The sequence below is a fragment of the Chiloscyllium punctatum genome, chromosome 5 (genome assembly GCF_047496795.1).
Source record: "Chiloscyllium punctatum isolate Juve2018m chromosome 5, sChiPun1.3, whole genome shotgun sequence".
Taxonomy (NCBI): Eukaryota; Metazoa; Chordata; class Chondrichthyes; order Orectolobiformes; family Hemiscylliidae; genus Chiloscyllium; species Chiloscyllium punctatum.
In genome coordinates, this window is record NC_092743.1 from 114,471,879 (window position 1) to 114,487,365 (window position 15,487).

General features: G+C 38.3%; 1 protein-coding gene across 39 annotated transcripts in view; it reads left to right on the forward strand.

Annotated features, from left to right (window-relative positions):
• Positions 1-15,487, forward strand: part of clasp2 (cytoplasmic linker associated protein 2) — a 320,216-nt gene that overhangs the window by 224,338 nt on the left and 80,391 nt on the right. For all 39 annotated transcript variants that reach the window (XM_072571110.1, XM_072571117.1, XM_072571109.1 and 36 more), the window contains 2 exons: positions 10,143-10,306; positions 15,101-15,179. In XM_072571110.1, coding sequence (XP_072427211.1) covers positions 10,143-10,306; positions 15,101-15,179 — 243 coding nt within the window. The remainder of the gene's footprint in view (positions 1-10,142; positions 10,307-15,100; positions 15,180-15,487) is intronic.

Below are 15,487 nucleotides of genomic sequence, written 5' to 3' on the forward strand. Positions count from 1 at the left end.
CTGTCCCTTAACATGATTAATATAGATTATAAATAGCATTGATTCATATGGTACTACATTGCAGTTCACCAACCTGAAAGTGGCCCATTTTATCCCATTAAAAATCACACAACACCAAGTTATAATCCAACAGGTTTATTTGAAGCACTGGCTTTTGGAGAGCTGCTCCTTCATCAGATGGTTGTGGATGCAACCACCTGATGAAGGAGCAGTGCCTGAATGCTAATCCTTCCAAATAAACCTGTTGGACCAATCCTGGTGTTGTGATTTTTACCTTTTGTACACCCCAGTCCAGCACTGGCATCTCCAAATCCAAACCATTTTATCCCAGTCCTGTTTCATATTAGTGAATCTTCTGTCCCTGATTTAGAGATATGGATTTGTATCTTCCGTATTTACCCACATACTGTACCCCTGCTGCATGCATGTATATTCACGCAAGCACTTTTCTTGAACTTGATGCTGCATTTGCAGTTTTTCAGTCCAATGTGACTACTCCAGAATCCAGGGAATTTCGGAAGGTTACAACCAACACATCTAGGATATATATGACAATCAATCAGAAGGTTGGGTGTGTGGGGGAATAGCACTGTTAGTCAAGGGTAGGACTTATGCAATATTTAGAGATGGGAGATCAGAACATACAATCAGTTCGATAAAGATGGAATGCAATCACCTGTGAAAGTGGTTTCCAAGACCTCTAACAGTAATCTTGATGTAGGACAAAGTAAAGAGGAAGAAATATTGGGTGCTTGGGATAAAGGGGCAGAAATATTCAGTGTGACTTTACTTGAAACTGATTTAAAAAAAAATAAGTTTATAGAATACTCAGGGTTATCTCTTAGAGCAGCACACTCTGAAACCAACTAGAGAACCGTATATATTAGGCATGGTATTGTGTAATGTGACCAGGATTAATTAATGACCTCAGAATAAAGGACCTCTGGGCTGCAGCAAACACAGTATGATTGAATTTTACATTAAGTTTGCAAGAGTTAATGATTCTAAGTCTTGTAATTCAAACTAAAATAAAGACAACTATATGGGCATGAAAGCTGAGCTAGCTCGAATGAACTAGAATACTGGACAAGAGGATGGATCGCTGGAAACACAGTGGCAGACATTTCAGGAGATATGAAAATGTCCTGAATAACTATGTTCCTGTGATAGTCCATGCTTTTGAATGTTCTCTCATTGTAGGAGGTTAACTGAAAATGTTAGGAAAGGAAAGTGTCAAAAGAAAACATAATAGTGTGCCAAGGTAAATAGCTGGTCAGATAACTGACCAGAATGTAAAGAATAGCAGAGAATGATTGCAGTATTAATCAGGAGGAAGGAATTAGAGTCTGAGAGGAAGCCAGCTTACCACAAGTTTAAACAGGCAGCTCTAACCGTCTAACCTTGATGTTCAGTGGCATTATCATCTCTGAAGCCTCTACTATCAGCATTCCTAGGGTTACCATTGACCAGGAATTGAACTGCACTAGCCGGTCAAAGGCTAAGAATCCTGCAGAATGTAATTCCTCTCCTGACTCCACAAATCATGTTTAACCAAATTTTGAGTTCTCATTGGGTATGAAAGTAATATATTAGCATGCGTAGATTATGTGCTTGGTGACCGAAACCAAAACGTACATAAATGGGTCTTTGCTTGATTGGCAGCATAAAATAAGCGAAGGTCTGTGCTGAAGCCGCAGCTTTTTACAATATATATTGATGACTTAGATGAGAGAAGCAAAAGCACAGCTAAATTCACAGACGACAGAGGGATAGGTAGCAAAGTATGATGTGAAGAAGACAAAAGGTGATTGCAGACGGATATAGGTGTTCACGTGTAGGTAAAGATTTCGCAGATGTATTTTGCGATATACTATGGAAAGTTATGAAGTTCTCTTTGGCAAGAAGAATAAAAAAGCAGAATATTACATAAGCACAGAACAACTGTGAGATTCTGAGCTGCAGAGGGATTTACCTTCAAAATGTTTGTCACTACTACTCTGCCATTTTATCTTTTAATCTATTTTCCCAGTCCATTGTAGTCAATTCTATCTCATATAATTGATATTGCCTTTATTTAAGTCACTAACTTCAAGCCTATCTTTCTTATCCTAAAACCAAATGTGAAACTCTGTCATATTAAATTCACTCTCTTCATAAGTGGATCCATTAATAGAGATCATCCATTGCTCCTATTTTAATACTAGGTTTAAAATAACTTCTTCCTTTGTAAGGATTTGGAGCTTACTTTAACTTTGATTGTAATACCTACATCAATGTAGACTGAGTTTAAGCGAGCTAATCTAAAAGTAGTGGTCCTAACTAATTAAACGATCCATTGCAGATACAAGTGTGTTTCACAAGTTTTACAGAGTTGATTAAGTTTATCATAGCAAGTATTAATAACAAATAACACCTAAAAATTGCACGGTTTTCAGTCTCTCCACTTCAGGATGTTCACTGATTGACTGAGCACAGGTCTCTTGTTTTGTACTGTTCATTGAAGTTCTCCTTTTGTTTTTGGTCATCCTTCTTATGCACCAAACCATTAAACACCAGACCCTATTGAGCCTTGCTACACACTAACATCTGTATATTGTTAGTGGCATCCTCGCCATTTAATTCACGAACAGTGCCTGAATAGTACACAGTCAGTAAAAAATTAAAGAACTGCAAATTTTGAAACAAAAGCAGAAATTGCTGGAGAAACTCAGGTCTGACAGTGGAGAATAGAGAGAAAGCAGTGCCAACATTTCAGATCCAGTAATCCTTCTTTAGAACTGAAGATCAGAAAGACACAGAATGTAAAGGCAAAGAAGTGATGCAACACCTCCACAACTCACTTGGAGTGTTGTGTTCAGGTCCGAGCACCCTATTTAAGGAAGAATGTTAAAGCCTTGGAGAGAGTGCAAAGGAGATTTACTAGAATGATATTGTGAATTACAAAAGATTAGAGAAGTTTTGATTGTCAGCAAGAGAGCTAGGAGTGAGAATCTTGTTTACTCTGAGTTGTTAGGATTTGAAGTGTGCTCTCTGGGAGGTGTTTGAGACAGATTTCAAACAAAGTTTCTAAAGAGAGCTGGATGTATGTTTGAAAATAATGAATTTAGAGGGCTGGAGAATGGGTCTAGGTAAGGGATAGCCCTTTTGAGCCAATACAGGAAGGAGTCAAATGGTCTCTTTCTGTATAATAAAATTCTATGATTCTATCCAATGGTGCTGATAGTAGATTTTCCTATGGTTACAGTTGTTAGTCCTGAAATTATAAGCTATGTGTGAATCAAGTTTGTGGGCTTTTATGTATCAAGTTTCAATATATTTTTCTTATTTGTAAATTGTTGTTAAATAATCTGTAAATGACCAACAAAGTGAAGGGAAAGTTACTTGATCTTCCATGAGAACACTCTTAATTTCCACTTTGACTTTTTGGCTAATTGGACTTCACAACTTAAAATAGTAACCCAAAAGCCTTTGAGATGCTTCCAACATTTCCAAATCTTCTTGGCCTCAAACTCTTTCATATGTTTTGTTTATTGTAATGTAAAATGTAAGCCAGCCATTATTTACTTCCTTGATACTTTTATAGTTCTGATCGCCTTAGTATTTTACTGTAACTTGTGGTGGTTTAGCTACATCAGTACCTGATTCTCATGGCCAGAGTCAATTGGGCTTACTTTGTGTAGAAAATTGCTTACCCTTTTCTCTCCATTTTTTTTTTATTATTCAACCTACTTGAAAGTATTTTAATATTCCTGATGATTATTTATTCTGCTTTTTATTTGTTTCATTGAATGTGAAAAACATTAGCAGCAGAACAATATTAAGGACTTAAGGGCAGCTAAATATGATTGTTACAAATAAGGAATTACGCCTTCCAGAATTTTGCCACAGTGTATTTTAGATGTGGTATTCTACAGTGTTCTACTTTGATGCTAGTTCATAAATTTTAGGTTACTAAAATAACAATATGTTTCGATAGTTTATCAAGTAGTTGTCTTTAGCATTCTTATTTGGTACTCAGTGAAGATTTCTGAATTTAAAGCTGAGGATGTTTCTCAAGTCCTTCTAAATATTCTAGAGTGTTAAATGGATGATCCCTCTATGTGTATTTCGTTGGCATTTGATCAGTTTTTGTTACAGCGAAGTAAAGCATAGCTTTAACGTTATCTTTGCCAGGTTCTAAAAATGTCCATGTCATCTGAGCTGAAGTACTGATCACCATTCTCTATTATGTGCCTTGTTGCTGGAACTCATGCCTATTTGCAGGATTTTGGCTCAGTTGATAGATTCCTGCATGTTGATATTGTTTCCTTTGAGCCTTAATTCTTTGTGAATCTACGCCATTATTTATTTCTTAATGTTGTAAGTCAGAAATACTGTTTTGCAAACTTGCAAGTAATGCTGAGTTGCACCTTGAGACAAGCAAACGTCTTTCCAACATGACATTTGTTCCTTCTGTAAGCAAAGTTGGCAGCCTGAATGCCATGTTGAATTCTAAAGCTCCAAAGGAAATATGTAAATATTTCAGATGTTTTCTAATCGCTCTGTTCAAAGATGTTATTGCACACCTCTTGAGCAGGTGGGACTTGAACCTGGGCCGCCTGGTTCAGAAATACGGACACTACCACTTACCTCAAAAGCCCTTCATGTAAATATTTCATTTGCCATTCTTGTATTGAATGCAATTGACATTTTGAAATGAATTGCTTGTATTTTGCAGGTCACTGGGTTACTTGGAGAAACAGCATTCAGCTAATCCAATTTCAGTGATTCATTCCTCCTGTTGCTACATCTATCTTTTTTGCATTTATTCCAGGGTTTTCACCAGAACCATTTTACCTTGAGGGTGTTCCCAATATTACAGTCCCTGTGATCCACCACACATTGTATACTAAATCCATTGGATGTTGGCTTTAAACAAACTTAAAGGTTTTAGACTTATTCTACTTACCAAAGAAAATTTTACTTACCAAAGAGTATGCCAGATATTCTTTAATCAGAATTATTGTAAAAAGGAAATCTGCCTCCTTATGGTGAAAAGTCTCATGTTCCAGTGGATGAAAGACTGAAAATACAGTGTGCATTTCAAATTGCAATTTAGAAAAGATATCCATTGAATTCATCCACTTTCATTGCATTTCAACAACGAATATGAATTAACACTTTTTTTTAAAAGGACAATTTTGCTGACTGTGGTGTCTTACTTACTGAAGAACCATGTTGATAATGCAGGGAAGTATAACTGGACATAGCTCATCCAGCTCTCTGATTGGAATGTACTGCATTGAAGCTGTTTATGTTGCTGAGTTCATGCTGCTCAATGCACAACTTAGTCCTAAGTTTAGGTAGTTGACAAATGGACTGATTAGCTGATTGTTCATTTGATATAAGTACCTCATGATATGTGATGTGGTAAATACATATTATTCATAATAAAATGTGCAGTTGCATTCAATACAAGAATGTCAATGAATTATTTACGTGGAGGGCTCTTCAGCAAGTTTCTCGACTTTCTCTACCAAAACTACCAAATTCTGGATGGATATAGATAGAGGAGCAACTTGGTTCATCAGCCCATTATGCTTAGTTGTTCCTGTTATATGAGGTAATGGTTCTGAAGCGATAATTTTCGTGACACATTAATTGCATCCATTCATCTGAAGTCACACAGCATATGGGTAGAGGCAACGAGTTCTGCTCCACCTTTGAGGGACAAGCTGTATTTTTGAGCTCCCTATGATCTAAGACATTATACCTGATAAAGTAAAATTGTACTCATGCTGTCAAGCAATCAGGAGACAGTGAGGTCTGCAGATGCTGGAGATCAGAGTTGAGTGTGTTGCTGGAAAAGCACAGCAGGTTAGGCAGCATCCAAGGAGCAGGCCAGCCCTGATGAAGGGGTCCGGCCCAAAATGTTGATTTTCCTGCTCTTCGGATGCTGCCTGACCTGCTGTGCTCTTCCAGCACACTGTCGAGCAATCAACCTAGTTATGTGAAACAATGCCCCTTCAATCAATACTTAATTAGAGGTAGAGTATACATCACTATAATGAGATAAATCCAAGACAAAGAAGGGTTAGTGGCAGGAACACCTTCAGACAGCATACTTGTAGAGGTTAGCAAATACCTCAAGGTAGCAGAAATAGTTATCTGGAGTACGTCCCATGGTTCTCACTGCAGAAATGATAGTCCTGTCTCCAGTATTGCATTGCAGATGTAGGTATTGGACTGTTCAATGATTCCATTACCACAATTATGTGAAAATATACTGGCTTAGATCTTTTAATCAGCAACAGAAAACTGACTGTTTTAATCTGGCCACTTAGTATTTTCTGCTAGGGCCTTTGTGTCTCTCCATACCAGCTCTGGAGAGTTTAGAGGCCTATGTTGCAAGAATAATTCCAATGAAGCCATGCCTCCTTTTCCATCATGATTGAAGACACATCCATTTAAAAACTGTTATCACTTCATTGAATTTGTTTGTTTGTAATGAAGTTGTCAGCTCTGACGTCGGACCATCGTCCACTGACCATGCTTACCACTTCCTCAATGTCACAAAAATGGATGTTGAAAGTACTTTGAATTGTTATATCTTTGAGGAAAAAATCTTTTTACAGATATACTCCTGTACTCCTATACTTTGTGACAATATGAAGGTGATCCTTTTTGTAGTCTGGAAGTTTTCTATTTGACTCACTTTTGTTGTCTAATCTTGCAGCATATTTCATCAAGCTAGAAATATCTCTTATATTTATTACCTTTATGATAGGCAAAATGAATGGAAGTTATGAAAGAACATAAATTACCTGTTTGGTAGGAATGTTTAGCTGTTATAAATAAACATCTCTCTTAACTTGTACCTGTGTCCTAGTAAGTCCTGTGTTCAGTTGTGATTGTGAGTATTTATTTTAATTATTACATTCATATTTATATTTTTGAAGTTTTGCATGTGGCCTCCTGTGATGAGAAATATTGCACAGGATAAACAGAAATAAGTCATTTTCTGCTGTCTACGTACCTAACATATGCTTTTCCCTCTCCCTTAATTGTTCCATTTTATCTATCTTCATCAATGGAGTTTTACTCATGTTTAGTTTGTTCTTTCCTCTTAGAAGAAAATCTTTGCAAAATGTAATTATATATTTATGAATAGTTAGTGTGCACCACTTGTTGTACATCCTTGTTTGCCAATACTATCAATTTTTAAAGTTCTAACTCAAATCCTCAAAAAGCTGTTAAGCAATCTATTAACATTGTTTTCATTATACTTTTATGTCCTTCCTTATTACCAAATTAAAATGAATTATATTATGGTCACTATTTCTGAAATAAAAATTAGGGGACATTTATTCACCCCGGTTCATGCTAGATAATCATACTGTTGGAATTTCTTTGCTTTTGTCTTCATTCCAACTAATATGAGTGGTTGAAATCCTCCTTGATTAATCCATTTCTTTTTACTCAATTTCTAATTTGCCTATATATATCTTATTGTACTCCCTTTCAAAATAAGGTGTATTTGATTTTTATTTCTTATCTTGAACCATCGGGTTTCTGTTCTTGTTTTGCTGACAACTGTCTTTTTTCTTCTGTTATCCCAAATAAATGAAGCTTTCTCCATCCCCCATTTTTTCCTTTTTTTTAAATATATTGTTGACTGCAATATTTGATTACAGCCCTGATTATTCTGTAGCCATCAATAATCCAGTTGCTCCCAAAGCATGATTGTGCCTAGTTTCCCTGTTTAGTTACAGACCCTGTAGATATTTCTCAACAGACATGTTCATTATTTTAATAAGATTTCCACTCATTGCCCTCCATTGTATTATTTCCTCTCCTCCCTATCCATTTTGTTCACATTTAGGCTGCTTAGGTGGAATTGGAAGAGATCATAAGGAATCATATGTTAGGTCTGCAACAAAGCTTTGTTCAAAGGATATTGTTCTTTCTGTTATCAGTTCACTCAGTATGTAGAAATGCTAATTTTCATATTCTAAGAATAAATTTACCTCACCAGCTGAATAATGTTGCTGCTTTCCTTTTCTTCACATTCCCAAAGTTAACTTAATACTGACCAAGGTAGTTAGAAAATGAGTGAAAATGAAAAACTCAATTTGTCAAAAGATGAAGTGAATATTAGTTGGGCAGATTGTGTGATTGCACAAGCATTTTGCTGTTTGGTAGAACTGGGGTTCACATTTCTTCTGATTTATCCAGATCACTTTCATTTGGTCGACTGAGTTTATTAAAGTAATTTTAGGGACTGAACTCCATGGTATTAAAACATCTTTGCTTTGTAATGTTCTGTCATACTGAATGTTGGGTCATTGGTAACGACTTAGTCTTAATAAACATTCAGTATTAAGTATGTATTCAAAGGCATGTACAGGTACTTGGCCAAGAAAGAATGGTGAAAAATTGAGGGCCGTTAAAGTTGAGTTTGGAATTTCTTTTGGGTTTGAATACATCATGAAAATCCTCCAAGTTGTATAATATAAATTTTATATCTTGTCTTAATCCTCCGACAAATTGTACAATGCTGTCACTGTTGTTGCATGCTCAAACAGATCATTTCAATGATTTATGGTGTGCAGTGCATTATATTTTATATTATTCTTCCATTTTCTATTTGATTTACTTTTCTGTCCAATGTTCACAATCATTCATGTATCTTTTAAGCTCTATCATGCTCCCATCTCTCCCTTTCGATGAATAACTAATTGTTTTCAGAATAATCCGATATTTGGATCACCAGTCACAGAATGTTGTATTATTTCTATGTAACTGCTATTGTTCTGCTAGTAATGGTACTTCAAAACATTTGTGCAGTTTTTCCTTCAACTATGTCTGTTGAAATGTACAAAATAAGCCCATGCAATCAGCAACGTAATCTCATTTCCATCTCATTTTGATGATGCGTAATGCATAAAAACACAGATTCAGGTTTATTCCTGTGCAATTAAATTGAGTGGCTGTGGGTGCAAGTTATTTGTATTTAACTGTAAATGTCATGGCTAATCAACTTGTATTTTCTTTCATTAAACAAATCCACTGACTATAAATATTGCACAACCACGCAGAAGATAGCTTTTTTTTTGTCAGACTTTCCCATGCAAGAAAATATAGAGAGATTTTCAATTAGGTGGTGTTAAAATCTACTACAGATCCAAGCCCAGCAACATAGTGTGCATGCTTCCCAGCTGGCTAACCTGCCCCGTTGCTCAGCAGCAGTTGTGTGCTTTGCTTCTTTCTTAATTTTAACTAAATGCTGTACTAAGTTTAAAAAATTCCCACATGTTCAGACTGATTGATGAGACACTTAAACAATTAAAATCCTCACTTTATTCATTGGTCTATGCTGAGTTGGTTGATCTGGACCAGATTGATGGTAGAATATAATTAACTTCAGCACTGCCAGAAGGGGGAGTGGAAGGACTAGTCCTTGGATATGACTTGACCTCTGCTGGAAATGCATATTTTTGATTACCGGGTTGTGGGGTCTAACCATGTTGCCTCATGCTGTCAAATGGCCTACTTTCAGGCTTAGACTGGAATTGTTACTGTTTTGGTTAAGAATCTGGACTGAAACCTGTGCCATCATATTAACAGGGTCTTTAGAGGGAGGAAAAGAAGTTAGTTTCTAGAATGTAAAAAAAGTTCCCTATAACTGCCAAAATATATTGGGTATTTTTTAAACTTGGTTTTGCATCATGCTACACTTAATGCATAAATGCAGAATCATGCATGTGAAACTACGTGTTGAAGTGGTCTCAGGTCTGCATGGCTTTCATGCTAATATCAGAACTGCCACTGCAATGACAATGCTCAGTCTGAACCACTTTGCGTCAGGGTTATTGGATAAGACAAATGAGAAGCGCATTTCAGATTTAAACTGACAAATTGGGTAAGAATTTTCTTAGCATCAGAAAAATGTTGTAAAGGTTTCCTAAATATTGCAATTGCATGAAGATTGAGGTTAATAATATTTGAGAATCTAAAAATAGGTATAGACGTTGTATAGTGTACATGCAAATTTGCTTAGTTTTTGCTTGTTTGCAAACATTGGCATTTGGTGAATTCATACAAACTACTAAAGTATAAAACTTGCTGCAAAAGCATGATTCTTAATATGTCGATATTTTTAGGTTTTCAGTATGTTTTTGGAAACACTGGTCGACTTTATTCATGTTCATAAGGAAGATCTTCAAGACTGGCTATTTGTTTTATTAACTCAACTATTGAAGAAAATGGGTGCTGATTTGCTTGGTTCTGTACAGGCAAAGGTACAGAAAGCACTTGATATTGCAAGGTCAGTATTATGTGGCAAATGTCACAGGTTTATTCTCAATATCTCCTGTTTTTGAACAACATTGGACTTATTAAGTGTAATTATATGTAGTTTAGTAGTTCATGTTGATTTTTCGTTAAATTCTGTACATTTCGAAACTTACACCCTTTATTCCTTTTATCTCACATTCATATTAGAAATTCAAGTGGTTGTTTCATACTGCAAGAAATTCAGAAATAGAAAACGAAACAGCTCAATAGTAAAGGTGTATTCTGCATTTGAACCAAATTGTGTTGGGCGGTGTGGGGTAGACCATACACAATCTAATCACCTCTGGAGATCTCCCACCCAAAGCTTCCAACCTCATAGTTCCGGAACCTGCTCCACCCGATCTACCTCCTTCCCAAGATCCACAAGCCTGACCACCCTGGCTGACACATTGTCTCAGCCTGCTCCTGCCCACCGAACTCATCTCCAACTACCTCAATACTGTCCTATCTCTCTCTTTCCCCCCCCCCCCCCCCCCCCCCCCCCACCCCCCAGCCCCAGTGCAGGAACTCCCCACATACATCCGAGACACCACCCTCACCCTCCACCTCCTCCAAGACTTACATTTCCCTGGTTCCCAACGCCTCATCTTCACTATGGACATCCAATCCCTCTACACCATCATCTGCCATGACCAGGGCCTCCAAGCCCTCCGTTTCTTCCTCTTCTAACGTCCCCACCAATACCCTTCCACTGACGCGCTCATTCATTTGGCTGAACTGGTCCTCACCCTCAACAATTTCTCCTTCCAATCCTCTCACTTCCTCCATACGAAAGGGATAGCCATGGGCCCCAGCTATGCCTGTCTCTTTGGCTGTATCGAACAGTCCATCTTCCATAGTTACAATGGCACCACTCCCTGCCTCTTCCTCTGCTACATTGAAGACTGCATTGGTGCCACCTTGTGCTCCCACGAGGAGGTTGAACAGTTCATCAACTTCACCAATACATCCCATCCTGACCTTAAATTTACCTGGACCATCTCTGACACCTCCCTCCCCTTCCTAGACCTCTCCATCTCCATTAACGATGACCAACTCAACACTGACTTCTTTTTTTACAAACACACCGACTCCCACAGCTACCTGGATTACACATCTTCTCACCCTACCTCCTGCAAAAATGATATCCCATATTCCCTCCGCCTCTGCTGTATCTGCTCCCAGGAGGGCCAATTCCACCACAGAACGCACCAGATGTAAAGACTGTAATTTCCCCTCCCATGTGGTTGAAGATGCCCTCCAACGCATCTCATCCACGTCCAGTACCTCTGTTGTCAAACCCCACCTGTATCAAGGACAGAAACCTCTCCACAGTCTTCACCTTCCATCCCACCAACCTCCGCATGAATCGCATCATCCGACATTTTCGCCACCTACAAACAGACCCCACCACCAGAGATATAGTTCCCTCCCCACCCCTATCCTCTTTCCGCAAAAACCATTCTGTCTGTGACTACTGGTCAGGTCCACGTCTTTCCACCCCCCCCCCCCACCAAACAAGCCACCCTCCCCTCCTGGCACTGCCCCTGCCACTGCAGGAATTGCAATTACACCTCCCCCCTCACCTCCATCCAAGGTTCCAAAGGAGCCTTCCACATCCATCAAAGATTTTCCTGCACTTCCACACATCATTTATTGTATCCATTGCTTCCAATGTGGTCTCCTTTACGTTGGAGAGACTGGACGCCTTCTCGCAGAGCGCTTCAGGGAACATCTCCAGGTCACCTGCACCAATCAACCCCACCGGCTCATGGCTGAGCATTTCAACTCTCCCTCTTACTCTACCAAGGACATGCAGGTCCTGGGCCGCCTCCATCGTCACTCCCTCATCGCCCGACGTCTGGAGGAAGAACGCCTTATCTTCCGCCTCTGAACCCCTCAACCCCAGGGCATCAATGTGGACTTCACCAGTTTCCTCATTTTCCCCTCCCCCACCCTTACCCCAGTTCCAACTTTCCAGTTCAGCACCATCCTCATGACCTGTCCTACCTGCCAATCTTCCTTCCTACCTATCTGCTCCACCTCCTCTCTGACCTACCACCTTTATCCCCACTTCCATCCACCTATTGTACTCTTAGCTACCTTCTCCCCAGCCTCCTTCCTGATGAAGGGCTCCTGGACAAAACATCTATTCTCCTGCTCCTCGGATGCTGCCTGTCCTGCTGTGCTTTTCCAGTACCACTTTAATCTTGACTCTGATCTCCAGCATCTACAGTCCTCACTTTTGCCATTTCTTTGTCAGTCTGGGCTAATTCATGCCAACAGTATCTACTCTGCATCTTAGACAATGTAGGGTCTTGCACGCAATTAAATAGAAAACACCAATTGATCGTTCTGTCTGATGGCCATAACCAAATGTTTAGAAGGGCTAGGAGTTTGCTGACACTAAATTACAGCATTTATCCAGGTTAAACATTTGATTATGCTTGAAAGATATTACCTAGAATAGGATATCTAACAAAGATTTGGGAATTCACCCATATGACATGTACTTTTGGGCATCAAATGGCCTCCATAACGTCTAATTTAGTGAGGAGGAAATTCATCACTTTTACAAGCCAACCTGTGCTGCTATCTTGGTTCAGCACAAAAAACAATCAACAAGAAGTTCTAATGTCCAAAACAGACTGGTGGTTCCAATCTGAGATACTGCTGCAAGATTGTTTTATCTCAAGCCAGCCAGTCTCATCTGGACTCAGGAAAAAGAGTTTCAACGAACAGTGTAAGTTGTAAATGTAGACTGAACAAAACGTAGAGCTAACAAGCCTGATACTTTCAAACCCAATTACTCATTTGTCTCAACTAGATTGGCCCACTTTCTCACTGTGAATGTTGCAGCAGCCTAACTTTAAGTTAAGATTCACAAGCAACTCTGTCGAGCTCACTCTGAGTGCGGCCTAATACCCAATAGTGTGTGCAAAGTGGTTTCATCATTCAGCTACAAGTATTTTTGTATTCCAATATCCATGTAGTTAATAAGACAACAAAAAACTTTGAGATTTAGAGGTTTTATTGTAAATCTATACTTGAGCACAAACATCAATTTCTGTCTTTCCCTTTGGAAATTTTCCCTGTCCAGAAACCAAGGACCGATGGGAAAAATGCAACTCTTTTCAAAATATACCAAATTGCCCAGTTAACAAATAGCAAAAACTGCCCTCCAGGAGCAGTGTTAACAAGATGCAAAAATCAAAAACTGAAAAAACAAGGGGGGGGGGAGATTGGTGTTGGTGAGGGCAACAATGCATCCCATCCCCATAGTGCCCCACTTATCCTGAAGTACATTAAAGGTATCGGTGGACAGTCTGCGCTCCCTTTCCAAGGACACTGGCATGCGGACATAACTGAGGAAGAAATTCAGGCAGTCTGGAATTATGGCCCCTCCAAGGCAAAGAACTTAGGTTTTTTTTTAAATAAAGAAATCCACCACCAAATTAACAAGTCACCCAACATCTAAGTACACTATTGCCTACCAGAGCCAATGTCACAATTATGAAAAATAAAAAAGGAGGGAAAGCAAAATATTCTTAGGAAGAAAACTTTTGTACTCTAACCCTGTTCTGCTGTACCCCACTCTCCTCCAATTACACTCTTATTTCAGTTTATAGAGAAAAAACACAAGCTTCTATTTTAAAACTAGCCTGAAGTTGTCAAAAACTGCTAGTCTCATTTGGAGCACATGATAGTGGTTACTTTGACAATTCAAACTGTCATTTTGACATTGGGATTAAATCATGATCAGTTATGCTGTTGCTAAAATTTCAACTTTCCCCAACAGCAATATATCTGAACTCATGTGGAAATTTCATAGTAACAGTTAAGTCCTTAGTTTTTTCAAGTTGAATTGGTATCAGTTTGATGTTTTATAGTTCAGACTTTAAGTATCACTGAAAGGTTGTTATTGAAGTTCTTATCTCACACTCCTCAGTGGTGAAAGCCTCCCATATTGCCAGGTAATTCAAAAGAGCACAAGCTTTGAGCATAGGATCCTTGCAAACAAAAATTATATCCACTTACTCAACCTGACCTTGCTTGCAAAACTCAACACAATGGATTTTGTAGTTCAGTGTGATTCTGCAGTTGAGCAGCATTCACTGATCTATCCTGAGTATTTTAACGGCTACACTTATAACCTGTCTAAGAAAATCAGCTCAGTGTGTAACATGGCTCATTGACACTTGCTGGAAGTGACATGAGTTCCTATGCAGGGATCTGTTCTCTGGAAAAAGAAATATGTCCTAGACTTGCACACTTCCTTAATTACCCAAAAGAATGAGGCACTTCTAATTTTCCATTACTTTTTCTGTGTTAACACCTGGATCATTCAGAGGCGACTTATGAACCAATCATTGCCCTTTCTCTTTGATAAAAATTGTTGAGGCAGAAATTTGACTGATTTTCCTGATGAGTGCAAGATAAATAGCTTTGTAACATGAATCACTTAATTTCCAAGAACAGCTCAGTACCAGCACTGTTCCAATTAGAATGTGGAATGATTGTTCGCTCATGGTTGCTTGTCAGGCAATACAATGACACATTGAAAAGATTGAGAAATTCTTTAGAAACATCAAAATTCTGCCTATTAATGCAGGAATATAGGTTATAGTCACATGTTTGCCCAGCAGCCTTAGAAACTGTTAATTATATTTTCAATGACCTCACAAAAAAGACAATTCTAAGAAACGTGGTGTATATGAATAAGCACTTTGCGTAAAGTTGAATAAAATTCAATGAACTAACTATACTTTTAAATATTTATTTGCAGAGAGTCTTTCCCAAATGACCTGCAGTTCAGTATTTTAATGAGATTCACTGTTGATCAGACACAGACTCCAAACTTGAAGGTTAGTTGTGTATATGTAGAAACCAATATATTTAGCAACTCTAATCTTAAAGACTTACTTTGCGGAATGTGATCTTTTAGTTTCCCCTGTTTATTGGTTTCATGTTAATTAACTGCCACACTCCACTCATCAGTGGAAAAAATCTCATGCTTAGTTTTCAGTTATTTTCTTTTACTGTGTATTCCTGATCTCTTGCAAATTTTGACAAAACCAGTTGTAAAACACAAGACTCCCTGTTTGACCCTGTTCACTTACAGAACAAGGTTCATTGATTTAAAAAAAAATTATTCCTTGTGCCAATAGTTTGC